At 50.7% G+C, this 15,590-nt stretch overlaps 1 protein-coding gene across 1 annotated transcript in view; it reads left to right on the top strand.

Moving 5' to 3' along the window:
• The window catches only part of AHRR (aryl-hydrocarbon receptor repressor), a 78,683-nt gene that overhangs the window by 50,729 nt on the left and 12,364 nt on the right, over positions 1 to 15,590 (top strand). Inside the window, exons 5-6 of the mRNA XM_032337869.1 lie at positions 9,066 to 9,155; positions 15,277 to 15,382. Coding sequence (XP_032193760.1) covers positions 9,066 to 9,155; positions 15,277 to 15,382 — 196 coding nt within the window. The remainder of the gene's footprint in view (positions 1 to 9,065; positions 9,156 to 15,276; positions 15,383 to 15,590) is intronic.

Genomic DNA, 15,590 nt, shown 5'->3' with positions numbered 1-15,590 from the left:
TCGTGACTTTCAGTAACTGAGCAGAGATGGGATTTTTTTCCTCCACTAAGAACAGCTCAGTCTCCAGTTTGGACCGAATCCTTTTTTCCCCTTGGAGAAGTGACCTCATTTTCCGTGTACCACGTTTAAAAAAAACACACAACTTTTGGAGGATTAAAAAGAGACCGGGGGAAAACAGACGTTGGCGATGCGTGTTTGAAGGACGGTCCCACATGTGAGAGTCTTCAGCGTGACGGTTCTGGCGCGGAGAACCAGTGTGATATTGAATCCATATGATGCGGCAAATAGCGTCTTACGGTCTTTTCCTTTTTCTTTAAATTTCTGCCTTGCGAGTTAAAATTAAGGTTGTTTTTGGTTGTGACTAATCTCATAAAATCTTTTTTAAGAAGGCATTTTATATGCTCCAGCCTCGAGCTATCCTTTGGTCTCTGAGCTGTGACCAGCAGACTCCGTCCTGTGCGGCAGCCTCTGCTCCGGGAAGAGCCGTGCAGGGAGCTGAACCGGGGCTCCTCCCCTTCTGGCTGTGCTGCTGCGGGGTTTGCGGTGGCCGAGGACCGTGCGCCGCAGACCCGCTGCCTGGCCAGAGTCGCCATCGCCGGCACCGTGTGGCCGTTGGTCTGACTGCGCGCCCACTGTGCATGTCACCTGACCTCGCGGCCTGCTGATGACTTAGGTTCACCTTGTTAGTCTGTTAGCACAACTGACGCCCTTCTTCTCACAGCCCCTCCGTGGACGCCAGTGTGTCCCCACCCACGTCTGTCCAGATCCCACGGGTGGGGCTGCACGGGCATCCGTGGTTGGGGACTCCCCTCCGGGATGCTGTGTCGCTGTCAGTGAAGTGTGAACCGCCGTAGTGACATTGCCCTGGTTTGTCCAGTGTCTCTGTCACTGCATGGGAAGAGGATGGTACCAGCCTTTTCTCCCTGCTGCTGCCGGGAGCCCACCATGGGCACCCGTCCCAGAGGCTTCAGCCCTGCCTGTCCTGCTAAGCGCGGGGCAGGAGGGAGGCCGATCACACCCAGGAGGCTGGCCGCTGGCACGGGGACAGTGGGGGACAGGTGCCCTCTTTCCTCTTAGCAAGGCTCCCACCCCAGCAGGGCGACAGCTGATCTAAATGTCGTCACATGCCTCCATGTCTCTTTGGCCTCAGGCAGAGAAGGCAGGACTTCTGGTAAAGGATATAAACAAAACCCAAATATTTATAGGTGCTCCCGCCAAATACTGTGGGTCTCAGAACAGAGGCACCGGGGCAGGGCAGGGTTAGGGCACATGTACAGCCCTCAGCTGGCCCCCCAGGGTGAGATCCAGGCGAATACTGGACTTGGCATTCACCACTCGGAGGTGTTAGGACAGGGGGACCAGACGCTTTCTCTGCAGCTGCCCGGGGATTCAATGACAGCACAGTTTGTTTGACTCCTGGAGACAGTTTGCCTGAAACCTATGTTGTATGAGGTCAGTTTTCTCCTCCAGAAGCACAGTGGGATTCCGGGGTGGGGGCCAGGTGGCGGCACCGCAAGGAGATGGACCATTTAAATCCACGGCCACGGCTGGACGGCTGCGTGAGGCTAGGATTTCTTGGCCGAAAACTCAGCACAAACTCGGAGTCCTGTCCTGAAGCCACTGCCCTGGTGTTGGCGCCTCTAGTCAGAAAATTGTCCTCAGCTTTGGAACTGTCAAGCCAGGAGGAACCACGCCACTCGAGGGTGATCAGAAAGGGTAGTTTTGTGTCAGAAATCTTATCCTAACGACCTGCGAACACCTAGCTTCTCCAGTGCCTCTTGGACTGGTTTTGAATCTTACTTCTTCCCTCTTTAGGAAGACCTTTGGCGAGAGTTTACTTTGCATTTTCATGAGTGCTGTGACTTTCCCTTTTTGAATTATACTTCAGCGGCTGAATGTGTGTCTCTGCATGAAGCTGCCCCAAGGCTCTCTCCGGAACCCTGTGGGGGCCATGTGGTACCGTCTTTGGGAAGAGCGCGCAGGATCTGGTCAGCGGGCGCTTCCCACACCTCTAGCCCCAACACGGAGAACACACCCCCGAAACTACAGTTGTCTTGTGCCTTGAAAGGAAGAAGGCAGAAAAGCTACAACTCGGTTGTACGGAGACAAAGAAGGAGCCAACCGAAAAGACAAGGTGTCACCAGAAGAAGACACGTTCACCACGGACAGGGTCTGTGTGGCTCCGTGAGACAGAGGTCTGACCACAGCACCGTGGAGTCTGGCAGCTCGGGCCCCGTAGGGTTCACGGTACTGGGGGTCTCGGCCCTTCCACGGTCGTCCTTCCGCCATCCAGCTACATTCGTGCGGGAGCGTGAAGGCGCAGAGCAGGGGAGCTCCCCGGAACCCAGCCTCCGCCCTGCGGCATCTAGAATGGAGCCGTTTGTGCGTTAGGCTGATGTTACTCGGAACAAAGTCATGTCACACTGCCAAGCAGGAGCCGAGCTAGGGCTTGGGGGGGGGGGGTGTGCGCCTCTTGTTTCAGCAAGTGAATTTCTGAAAATCTCTAAGGAACAGAAAATACCAAGTTCCCCCAGGAACAGCGCACAGCTTGGGAGGGCAGGGTAGACGGCGAATTCTGCAAGGTCAGGAGACCCTGCACGGAAGCCTGGTGACTGTGTCGCGAAAGAAGGAGCCCCGGTGGCCACGGGCGTAAGGTGGCACTCCACGTCAGCTCATCTACTCGGTAAACCGAAGGCACAAAATCACCCTGTGGCTGGCTCTCCAGCCCTGATCAGACCGATGGACAAAAAGCAGTAATGACAAACGGCTGACAGAGCCTCATTTACTGAAAAGCCTGTTTTGGGGGTCCCTGGGGGCTCAGTTGGTGAAGCGGTGGCCTTCAGCTCGGGGCATGGTCCCAGGGTCCTGGAATGGAGCGAGCCCCACAGTGGGCTCCCTGCTCGGCAAGGAGCCTGGTTCTCCCTCTGCCCTGCTGTGCTCTCTCGAATTCTCTCTCTCACAAATAATAAAGAAAATCTTCAAAAAAGAAAGAAATTAAGGAAGGAAGGAAGGAAAAGAAAAGCCTGTGTTTGTCCAGTGGTTTGGCCTGACGCCTGCTTCCTATGCCGCACTCCTGCTTGAGCTGGGGCCCATTTCTGGACTCCCTGCGACAGCCATGCCCTGCCTGGACCCAGGAGCAGAGCGCCAGCCGGTGTGGTCCAGAGGTCGCCCCCTCCCTCCCCACGTCTCCTGTGTTTGGTAGCTCTGAGGGCGCGTTTACCTCCCGTGCTTAGCCTCAGCTCACTCCCTCCAAACACGGGGCACAGACAGAGCTGCGTCTACTGACGGGTTCACCTGGGCACAGCGCGCATCTGCACGGTACCGAATCAGCCCCAGGAACAAAGGATGTCTTTGCATTTGTTCAAATACAATTTTGTGTCTCGAGATGTTTTAAAGTTCTCTTCCCATAGGTTTTACACATTTCTTGCTAAGTTTATTATAAAGTACTTGGACCTTCTTTGAGATGTTTGTAAATGATCTATCATCACATCCTCTAATTTGGTCATTTTTCTAATATAAGTACATAAAGATTATTGAATATATGTATTTAATTTTATATCTTGCCTCCTTAAGTTCTTTTTTTTTTTTTATTTTTTGAGTTATTTTATCATTGGCTTTCTAAGGTTTTCCAGGACAACGGTGATATCCTCTGCAGACAGAGACCATTTCCTCTTCCATTTCTCCCGCCTCCTGTTGGTTCCTCGGGACTCACGGCAACAGCTCCCTCCCACGGTGCTCACTGCGGGACAGGAGTCAGCCTTCCTCTTCTTTAAAAGGCTGGACAGTAAATATTTTCAGCGCTGCGGGCCGCACGTTGCAACTACTCGGCTCTGCTGTTGCGGTGCAAGAGTTGCCACGAACCATCAGTAACGGTCAGGCATGGCTGTGTTCCAGGAAAATTTTATTTACAAAATCAAGCGGCCAGCCAAATTTGGAGCCAAAGTTTGCACACACTGGAATGGGAGATCATGGGTGTCTGCCTTGCTGCTTGATCTTACTGGAAACAGAATATTTCCCCACTAAGTAAGTTGGCTCCCTAGGAATAACACACACACGCTCACACACTGTCATGTTAAGAATGTACCTATAGGGGCGCCTGGGTGTCTCAGGGGGTTAAGCTTCTGCCTTCCGCTCAGGTCATGATCCCCTCAGGGTCCTGGGACCGCCCGCATCAGGCTCTCTGCTCAGCGGGGAGCCGGCTTCCCCCTCTCTCAGCCTGCCTCTCTGTCTACTTGTGATCTCTGCCTGTCAAATAAATAAATAAAATCTAAAAAAAAAAAAAGAATGTACCTATAATGCCAGTAATGTACGGAAGTTATAGGAATTTATAGGAATAAATTCTTTATTATAAAGAATAAGTGTTGAATTTTGTGGAAAGCTTTTTTTTTTTTTTTACCATCTATGGAGATAATTATAAGGCTTTTCCCCTTAGATCTGTAAATGTGGTGTGTCATGCTAACAGATGTCCTAATGTTGAGTCAGCCTTGCATCCCTGGAATACATCTACTTGGTCATGGGCATCCTATTTCCTTAATGTGAAGCTGGAGTCTGTGTGCTAATAGTTCATTTGCACGTTCTCATTAATAACAAAAGGTCTGTAATTTTATTTTTATTATATTTTCCTTATCAGAGTTAAGTGTCAATGATATAGCTCTAAAAATAATTAGAAAATTTCCCTCATTTTCTACGCTCTCGGCCAGTTTATGGGCAGTGACGTGATCTGATCTGTAACACTTGGCGGAATTTGCTCTCAAAGCCTTCCGGGCCTGGTGCATTCTTGAGGTCTGGCTTCTTGGTAACTTCTCCTGTTTCTTCTACAGAAATCAATTGTTTAAGGTTCTGTCTTTCATGAGTCCCTTCTGGTAAGTCATATTTTCCTAGGAAAACGCATACTTATTTAGGTTTTCCAACGTATTTGTAATGAGGTCTTTCCTGACTTCCATTTCATTGGTTCGCATCGACCACTGCCACGGGACTGCTTTCCGGTATTTGTCCCATCCACTTGTCGGGCCCGCTCTTGGCCCCATGTACGCAGACGCCCAGGCCCCGCGATCAGCTGGGTGCTCGCCTCTGTGCTGGTTCCCCCACTAGGGTTACTCCGGTGTTCGGTCCCTGGTTGGTAGGTGCTGGGTTATTTCCAGGGTTTGACTCCTGTGCGTAAGGCCGCCATGAGCATTCTTGTTTGCGTGTTTCTGTGAACACACCCATTTCACTTGGGTAAGCACTAAGAGTGGAATTTCGCTCACAGGAGAGACGCACATTTGTTTTTATGAGGAACCGCACAACAGTTTCCCAAAACGAGATTGCCGCCTTTTACGTTCTTACCTCGATGCTTCGTACCTTCACCCACGTCTAGTGCCGTCTGTTTTCTTGACTGTAACCATGCCGGTGTGCATGACATGGTATCTCAGTGTGATTTCCATTCCGTTTCCCTGATGACTGGTCATGCTGGCGAATTTCCATCTGTAGACAGGCCGTTCTTCCGTCTCTGTAATAAAGGGTTTGTTCAAGACTTTTGCCTATTTAAAAAAATTGGGTTGTTCACCTTTTTATGATTGATTTATAGACATTCTTTATGTATTCTGGATAGAGTCCTTTGTCTATATACTGTGAATACTGTTTTCTTGTTTGTAGCTTGTCCTTTTTCATTTTTAAATAGTGTCTTTTCATAAAGCCCAACTTATCGGGATTTTTCATGAAGGCCTAGTGTTTTTGTGTCCTATCCAAATCTGCCTATCCCCAACTTAGGAAGACAATTTGTTGTCTTCTAGAAACCTTGTGATTATGGGGTTTTATCTTTGGGCCTAAGCTATGTCTTGAATTAATTGTTGTGGAATTAGATAGGAGTCAGTGTCGATTTCTTCCACTTAGACAACCAGCTGTCCCAGACACAACGCCATGTTGACCTGGTTTCCACAGCTTTACACTAAGTCACAAAGTCAGCATAAGTTCTAACGTTTTGTTCTTCTTTAACATGCTTGCTTTAGTAAAATGGGCCCTTTATGCATATAAACTTTAGAACCAGCTTGACAGTTTCTGCTGAGAGAAGAAACGCTCCTGAGATTGGGATTGGGATGGCATCACATCCACAGACTGACTTAGGGAACTTGGCTCTCTACCTGCATGGGGTCTTTCGATCCAAGAACACTGCATATCTCTTGGATTATTCGAGTCCTGCATGTCTTTTATTGGATTTATTCTTAGGCATTTTGTGTTTTCTGATCTGTGACTAGAGTTTCCTTTGAGGGAAGGCTTTTATTACAAATTCAGTTTGTTTAGAGATGACTGGGTGGCTCAGTCAGCTAAGTGTCCAATGTCAGCTCTGGTCATGATCCCAGGATCCTGGTTTCAAGCCCCTCATCGAATTCTCCACTCAGCAGGGAGTCATCTTCTCCCTCTCCCTCTGCTCCTCCCAATTTTCATGTTTCCACGCTCTCTTTCTCTCAAATAAGTAAATAAAATCTTTTTTTAAAAAACAAATTCAATTTGTCTAATAGATATTGGGCTATTTGGTTTTTCTAGTTGTTCCTTTTTTTTTTTTTTTTTTTTTTTGAGAGAGAGAAATGAGTGAGCACACGTGGGGTGGGGGGCAGAGGGAGAGAGAAAGAGAAAGAATCTCAAGCAGGGTCCATGCCCAGTGCAGAGCGTGATGCAGGACTCAATCTCATGACCCTGAGATCGTGACCTGAGCCAAAACCAAGAGTTGGATGCTTAACTGACCGAGCCACCCAGGTGCCCCTTCTAGTCATTCTTGTATCACTTTGGTTAGTGTGTTTTAGAGAATTTGCCCATTTCACTTAAATTGCTTAATTTATTGAATTTCATTCTTAATCTTTTCTTACTAACCTTCTAATGTCTGAAGGACCTGTAATGATTTTAAATCTCTGGTGTAATTTGTTTATTTCTTGACCAAATTTGCTAGGGGTTTATCTATTTATTAATCTTTTCAAAGAACCAAATTGACTTTGTTGATGATGTTTATTATTTGGAAGTTTTAAGTAATATCATTGTGGGTTTTTTTCACTTCTTTAAAATCTTTTTTCTTCCACTGACATTGGATTTAATTGGCTCTTTCCTCGAGTTTCATTAGGAGAACACACACCTTCTCCCCTCCATAGCTCACTGGGCACTGGCTTCTCTGCTCATCCGTGCTTGGGAGTTACTAGTTCCCTGTGCTCTCATCATGACTCATGACAAGGGCACAGATGTGTGTAGTTACACATGGTCGCGCTGTTTTCCATCATTTAGAGGTGAGGGTATTTGGGTTTAAGTGGCTGCCATATTCCTAGAATGTCTAGAAACCTTCAATATCAGTAATTTAAAAACTCTTAGAAATTGATATTTATAAACCTTAACAGAAAAATTAGCACATGATATGCATGGGCAGTTTGCCAAAGAACTACAGATTAACAGTAAATGCATAAGGTCTCATTAATATCCATCACATTAATAGTCAAAGAAACAAAAATGATAATAATGGTAAAAAATTTACCACTTAACAAAATGGCAAAAATTTAAAAAGAAAGAAAGAAAAAAGAAAAAATATCCCACATGGTCAATAATTAAGAGAAATGAGTATTGGGATACATTACTAGTAACCACAGACTTACAGAAGTTAATTTAGAGTCTCTAAATGTCTGTATTTTAAAGACACAAATTGCAATATTTATGAACTCCACTGCCAGGTGCCTCCCTCCCCTCCAGCTTCTGCACTGACCGAATAGCATCGCCACCTCCTGCCCCATGGAGGTGACGTGGAATTGAATGAGGTACCCCACGTAGGGCACGTGACGCTCATGAGGACCTACACACCATGAACTGTCATTTTCTTTATTGTGACGATGATGATGGTGAGGAGGAGGAGGAAGAAATAGACGAGTGGGTAGAGAGAGAGATGGTTGGAGTGCTCACTGACCATGCAGTCCAGCGGCTGCTCCCCTGTGCGCCCTCACTACCAGAGGTTCTGGAAGCTCCTGCAGGACGGGGCTGCCAAGCTTGCTTTTCAAATAAAGACTTGAAGTCAGCCACAGCACAGCCATGTACCCTAATTTTCTACACACATGCACCCAAAAATTATGGGTACAACTGAGATTTAATAATCATAAAAATATTTTGAATAACATGGTAACAAATTTAAAATCAAGAGGAAATGGATGCACTGATGGAAAATATTTTAAGAAGCTATAACTGATATACAAAAAAATTAAAAACCTGGATACACTAATAACCATTACATAAATTGACATGGTGCTAAAATCTGCCCCTTTTCACTTGCCCTCTCCCCAAAATGTGCCCAAGCTGGATGCTTGTGGAAGTGAAAACTTTCAAAGAGAAAACTTTCAGAGAGAAGGCTAACCTTGTTTTAAAAATGGGAAAGAGGAAGGGGGGATCTGACTCATTTCTGGTGCTCTCCACACGAAAATAAGCCGAGATGCTCATAGGCTAGCTTTTCCTTAAATATAGATGGGTATCTCCTAAGTGCAATGTGTCAGTCCCAAGAACATATTTAAAATTATGATAAGGCTAACCCCGTAATACACAAGAACGATTGTTCATCAGAAACCTATCACCAAAGTCACCACATTAATAGACAAAAGAAATTTTATGTGATTATTTCAATAGATGTAGAAATAGTGCCTGATGGAGTTCAACATTTTTCCGTGATAAAAACTCTTGGGAAAACCAGAACATAGGCTGGAAGAAAGTGCGTGAGCAGGGAAAGTCCGCACTGGGGACGTGAGGTTTCTCTTCTGCCCCAGATACTGGTGGGGTCTCATCTCATCATGAAGATTTTCGTATTTTATAAAACAAGAGTTTTATATCACTAGAAAAAGAAGAACAGTCTTGTGGCTTATAACCCATGACCAAGATCCCTGTCATCTGCTCACTTGGGGCCTGTTGCAAAATACTCATAATTTAAAAGTGGGTATTTCTGGAGGTTATGAATATGGACCTCAAAACAAGAGAAATGGTTGAAAATGCAGCAAAAATAAAGCTTGCGCTTTCTCATTGTGAGAATTTTGAGAATGTGTGCAGGAGCCAATTCGAGTTCTTGTCTCTTCTAGTCTCTCGATGGCTTTGCCCTGGTCGTGAGTGCGGAAGGCATGATATTTTATGCTTCAGCAACAATCGTGGACTATCTGGGCTTCCACCAGGTAAACACAGCTCTGCAACCTGCCATGCGGTGGGTCCCACTGTCCTGCTCGTGCTTACTGTCTTCCAGCCTTAAACATCTGCAAAATTGGGCTTTTCTTACCACAGAGCTTTTACCAGGTAAGGGTTTTTACATCCCAGTGTTGTCTGGGGCATGGGGTTGTGCAAGAGATGTGGCACTGTCCAGGGTGTCAGAAGTGTACAGGACAGTGAATTTTGCTGGCTGTGCCCCCAACTATGCATCTCACGTTCGGATGAGGGGCTGGCGAGTACCAGGGCACCTTTGCTTGCTGCATCATCACTGTCTGGAACCCCAGATTTGGGGCACATTCAGGAAGTAGCGTGTTCTGGAAATGCCTTTATTGATCCACAGAGAATTTTTGGTCCATTGCCCCAGGCCTGCCCAGGCTGGATGATTCCAGACATTGGGACAGAGCACTGGGATTGAGACCCATCAAACACTGAGATCCTCCTCCAAGAAAAGGGTGCACTAAACCCCCCCACTCGTGGTCCAGGGTGGGCAAAGGGAACTTCTCCGTCGAGCCTCTGGGAAGGGAAAGAAGTTGCTCCTGAGAAATCCAAAGCTTGAGTTTGAAGTCCAAATCCAAAGTTACACTCTTGCACAGGGCAGGCCCCTGAGTCCAGAGCCAGTGGTGGACAGTTGAGATCACGGGGCCCCAGGGAAACACAAATGTGACCCTTCAGCAGCAGGGCCACAGCCATTCCCATAAAGATATCCCCTCTGAAGAGGGGCTCACCAGGTAAAATTATGAACACACTCCATTCAACGTACAAGTAGGCAGGTTAGAGAAAGAACAAAATACAACTTTGGAAAATGAAGTGTACAGTGTGTCTGTCAGTCAGAGTCCTTCTCGGAGGCAGAAACTGTGAAGGGATTTGAATGGCTTAGTATAAACATTGATGCGAATTTAGCGTAAGAATCATTAATTAGTAACCCGGGGACACAGAGGGTGGAGCCCGCAGGAGGCTGGGCATATTCTGGAGACACCCTCATGGTGGAGGGGGAGGCCATGGGCCCTGGGTGGTGGCGAGGTCACCGAGGTGCCCCGGCCAGGGCTAGCCAGCAGAAAACTGCCCGCTGAGACGCTGGCCAGACTCTCGGGGCCACCCACGGCAGGCAGTCCCAGGCTGGGAGTGGCCAGTGCTCCAGGGGCCCGGTCTCCCGCCTCCAGTGGTGGGGGCACCTTCGCCAGCAGAGGGGAAATGTGTGCGGGATCCGGGATCAGAGCCCAGTGATGAACGGAGCTGGGAGGCAGTACATGGAGTCAATAACGGAAATCTCGCTGGACGGGTGGCTGACCCAGAGGGCGCCCAGGAGCCAAGGGTGGTGGGAGCCAAGATCAGAGAATGTGAGTCCCCAACATGAGGCCCCTGAAGCTGACTGGAGCATTTGATCTGATTTCCATGAAAACTGTCACTTTGCGCCATCTCCGAAACTGAAGTGGCTGTCACTGTACAGATGACTCTGAGTCGCAACAAGACCCGCCTCTTCCCTGCCGCTGGCTCATCTATAGGCCAACCCCGCGGGCCGCCCGCATGGCCTGGACGCTGCAGGGAGGCGTGGCCCCAGCAAGGACCCCACAGGCAGGGCCAGCAGTGTGGCCAGCAGAGGAAGTGCGGTGGGCCTGACCTCCAAGAGGCACTGCGGGGGCTGACCTGCCAGACCGGTGGGTAGAGCCTCAGCTCTGAGCCTCCTGTTCCTCCTCCACGTGCCGAGCACTGGGCAGAGCCTCAGCCACCAGGGGACAGTCAGGGGGAGGCGTCCCCACCACCAGCCCTGCTGCAGGGGAGACTGCCCGCTGGCTGCTCCTGGCAGCAGGTGACGATAGGGGTCTGTCACTGTGTCCTTGTGTCCGTCTCCACCTCCTGAAGACCTGTGGGGCAGATGTCAGGAGATCTGACATGGTGAGGAAGGCATCGGCCACCCCAGAGGGATGAGCAGCGGCGGCCGGAGGCTCTTCCTCCCCACGTCGGCCTTCGGCACGTGCTCTCAGGGGGGCCGAGCTTGCCCGGCTCTCTGGCCGTAGGGCCCCCTCGCGCAGCACAGAGCTCAGGGACCCCCTGATAGCCGAGCCAGGCTGTGGACACAATAGGATTCCAGCCCCCAAATGATAAAGGCTTGTTTTTGTCTCCCTAATTGCTTGTGCAAGGTCTCAATCTAGGAAAAAGTGGTCTGGTCTCCCTTTTCCCTGCTCAGAATTCTCTTCAGCTCCTATCACTGCTGAACTGCCCTGTGACTTCTCCACACACACCCAGAGCTGCGTGCCTTCAGCCAGAATCTGGGGGGTGGCTTCGGGGATAAATGCAAGTGTCCTGAGGGGCAGCTCCAGACCCAGGTCTAAACTTACACCCTGGACTCTTGGTTTTCTTGGAGCTTGGTGATTTTCCAGCAAGTGTTACATGTAAAATAAAGTTTTGCCTTTTATTATAAGGAAATTGTATCCAAATGCCAGTAAATCAGGCATTGTCTCTATGAAAATATTTCGGGAAAATATTAGAATAGATTTGTGCTGTTGTGAGCTTCTTGTGCATAATACTTAACAAAAGTTGGGACCCAATTATTACAGTGTGTTCAGGTTCAGGAGTCTTTGGGATGAACAAGTGGGATTCAAATGCCATCGATATTTACCTATTTGAGAGGTAGGCCATTCTCTCAAAGGCTGGCAGTTGGGGGAAAGCTGTGCCCATGTGAACCGGGGGGAGGGCACTTGGAGCAGGTAAGAGTCCCATAGGCTAGTTGACAGATGTGCACACAATTTGCACAAAAAGTAAAAATGACAACTGCTGGAATGAGGTTTGTAAAAATTGGTAATGATTTTGTTCTTAGCTCCATAAATGATGGTTTAGAGCTAAAACGAAGGCTGGTTTGACTGGGTCAAAGCTGTGTCTGTTTTCCCACTGTTTGCTTTTTGCCCCACTATTGGAACAATGGCTCTATTACGCTCTCCGCTCTCTGCCACATTTCCCCACCGTTTGTTTTCCTTGACCTTGCTTTGTAGGGAGCAGACTCTGGGAAATTAAGGGAGACCAGAGGCAGCCAGACATGCCGCACTAACTATTATGCCTTTATTCCCCAACCTAAAAAGTATTCACATTTGATATGTCTTCAAATTTGTCTGAGTCAGAATGATCTTTTCCAGTTTTAGTATACCCCCCTCCCCCGGCTGGTCTGTCTCTGTTTTGATTAAGCCACAGACCCCTCTTGCATGTTCATCTGCTAATTAACTAAGGTGTGGAAAGACACGACCAGGGCATCCAGGGACACCCACCTTCTGGGATTCTGCCAAGTGTGGGATCACCCACTAAAGATCACAAGAGAATAACTGAATGACGGTGCCTGTTTATTGACCTGCCGTGGGAACTATGACTGTCCAGTGCTCAGAGGTCAGCATTTCCTTTCATCAAAACTATACAGGGGAAAATACTATCCATCTACGGCAGGATAGAAGAACACTGAATTCCTGCTAACGAGCCCGTCAAGTAGTATGCGGTACCTCATACAGAAGACAGAAAACATTATTTATAGAATTTAAAGAAGGACCAGACAAACAGAAGGGTATGCCATATTCGTGAACTGGAGGGCTCCATTATCACTACGAAGATGTCAGATCATGTTATAGAGGTAATGACATAAAAACTGAGCAGCTTTTCTAGGTGGAAAGGGACACGCTTTGGGACAGAGCTGGGACCAGCTGGGACCATCCAGAGAGGGCAAGGGGGCAGGAGTGGTGATTCCTAGGGACTTACATGCTGGACACAAGACTTCCTATAAAACCCAGTTGCTGGGAGAGCATGAGCTCGGCACAGAAGCTGATGAACTGATTCACAGGACAGAACTGAAAGCTCTGGGCAGATGTGTGTGCATGGGTGTGAGATTTATAATAAAAGAGACACTGCCTGGTGGTGGGGAACTGGTGGCCTTGTCAACAAAAGGAGTTGGGTGAACCGGATCCACATGGAAAAGAAGTGAATCCTGACTCTTCACACCATGCATAGTGAATATCAGGTGATGGGAGAAGTTTCTAGAAGCTTCAAGACTAAGGAGATCGGTGAGGAAGGATGAGGGCAAAACCCTACCCATGAGGAAAGACTGATGAGTCAGCTGCATTAGACCCACTAAGAGAGCAGGAAGGCAAGCCAAGGAGTGATGACGTTGGTAGCAGAGCCCACGCAGTGGGGCCCATGTCCAGAGCAGGTGAAGAACAGTCAGCAAGACGGCTCAGTGGAACTGGGGGAAGGACAAAAAAGCAAAAAGCAACATGCGCACACCAACCTGACATGGACACGTGCACACTCACACCTGAAGACCAACAACTATGTGAGAAGATGCACGGTTCCCTTGGGCTTTATGACAGTGACAAAAAACCCACAGAACTGGTGACACATGTGCCACAGCAGCTCAGAGAAAGAAGGCTGGGAATGCGGCGTGTCAGCCAGAACACGAGGCGACGGGACTGGGGGGAGCCGCCGCAGTGGCCCACTTAGGCACTGCCTCTGGAAATTGCTCGGTGTTGTCTGCTGGTGCTGGCCCTCTGCCACCCCGACCCAGGAACCCCACCGCCAGGTGTGCACCCAACAGAGACGCAGTCAGACGCAGAGGTGGCATGGGGAAGGGGCCACGTGAGCTAATCAGGTGGAAGCACCCTGTGGGCATGAGAAACCGCGGCCGCACACACGGCACGGCACGGGTGACCGTTACAACTGTGGTGGTGACAAGAGGACAGACATGGAAGAGCAGCCATCTACAAACATAAGCAGCCTAGAGCACGTCTCATCTGCACCGTGGCCACCCACAGGGGGCTGGAAGGAAGGGGGCTCGGGGAAGCTTTGGTGTTCTGTTTCCTGATCCGGGAGGGGCTTCCACTGAGAACTCCGTCCCGACTGCGTGCTTTTGACTCAGGCACTTTTCCACCCATGTGCTGAATTACAGAATTTTCTTAGGAAGTGTCCCTGTGGGAAGGGCACGCAGGACCCCAGGAGCCGCCGAGTGAGGTCGGAGCTGGCAGGGGAGTGGGAGCCCCCAAGTCTTGAACTGGAGGGAAAGCCTGATGCAGCCACTTCTGTCATGAGTTGGTGTCTGCCTGTTGGCGCCAAGTTCACGTCCAGAGCCTCTGACCCCGGATGACACCAACCAAGGACAGGAAGCATTCTGACCTCTCTGTGGCCGCTTCTTTCTCTGAAAACCATCTCTTTGGACTAAGAAACGCACAGGTGATTGAGGACAGCTTTCAGTTAGGGTTCTGTTCCTTTGCTGCCTCCCTGCATTTGTATCTTGCTCGACATGTGGGGGTCGCGGTGCACGCTGGCCCTGGAGTTGCAGCGAGAGTACAGCCCCTTGAGAAGACGGTGGGTCTCATGCAGTCTCGGTGTTTCCTTGGGGCTTTCTTTCGAAGCTAATATCTGGTGGTTCCTTCAGGACCTTTCTCTCCATCTAATGATCCTAATGACCCTGCTGGGCAACGACACAAGCTTAGAAACGGCCCATTGCGAAGAGACCCGGTGATGCTGGCGTGGGCCGGGCGCTCGGTGCGCACGACGGGCACAGCCTCGGTGAAGGGAAGGGACTCGGTTTGCCCCGAGAACGCGTGCGGACGGTCGCGGAGTCGCGCTCCTCGGACACCGGCCTCCGTCGCCCGCGGCTGCGGCGGCCCAGGGCCGAGCTGCAGTTCCCGGCGTCGACCCGGCGCCTCTGTTCAGGGCTCAGGCAGGGGAGAGGACGAGGGACGGGAGGGCGCGTGGGAAGCCGGCGGCGCGGCGGAAGGAAGCGGCCGCGGGCCCGGAGCCGCTGGGACGACGGAGGTCGCCGGGCCGGAGGCTGTCGTGCTCGGAGGCTCCCCGCGCCGCCGGCCGCTCCCACCCCGCTCCTCCGCGACGCTTCCCCCGGGACCGTCCGTTCGTCGGGCCTCGCGAGCGCACGGCCCGGGGGGCCCCCCGCGTCCGGGGGGGGAGCGGGAGCCTGGCCCCGGAGGTGCTCGGCCTCTGAGCCTCCCGCTCCGCCCGCGCCCGTGGGGACGGGGCCCTCGCAGGGGTCGGACGCCGAAGCCTTTCCCCGACCCACGGGCCCGCGGACGCCCGCCCTGAAGCGGTGTCGCCCTGTTGCAGACGGACGTGATGCACCAGAACGTCTACGACTACATCCACGTGGACGACCGCCAGGACTTCTGCCGCCAGCTGCACTGGGCCATGGACCCGCCGCCCGCCGACACAGGTGGGTCCCCGGGCCTCCGCGGCCGTGTCCCCGGGGCTCCCCGCTCTCCCGCACGCGCCCCCCAAGGTGTGCGCAGGTCGAGACCAGCGCTTCTGGCACCGTCTCGGGCGACCCTGATGTCCCCCGCAGAGCCGAGCGCGGCACCTTCCCGGGACCCAAGCCGGGAGCGACGGGCTGAGGCGGCGCTTCAGGGCAGGGCACCGCGGGG

The sequence above is a fragment of the Mustela erminea genome, chromosome 3, assembly GCF_009829155.1.
Source record: "Mustela erminea isolate mMusErm1 chromosome 3, mMusErm1.Pri, whole genome shotgun sequence".
NCBI classification, from domain to species: Eukaryota; Metazoa; Chordata; class Mammalia; order Carnivora; family Mustelidae; genus Mustela; species Mustela erminea.
This window is presented reverse-complemented; position numbering and strand designations above follow the sequence as displayed.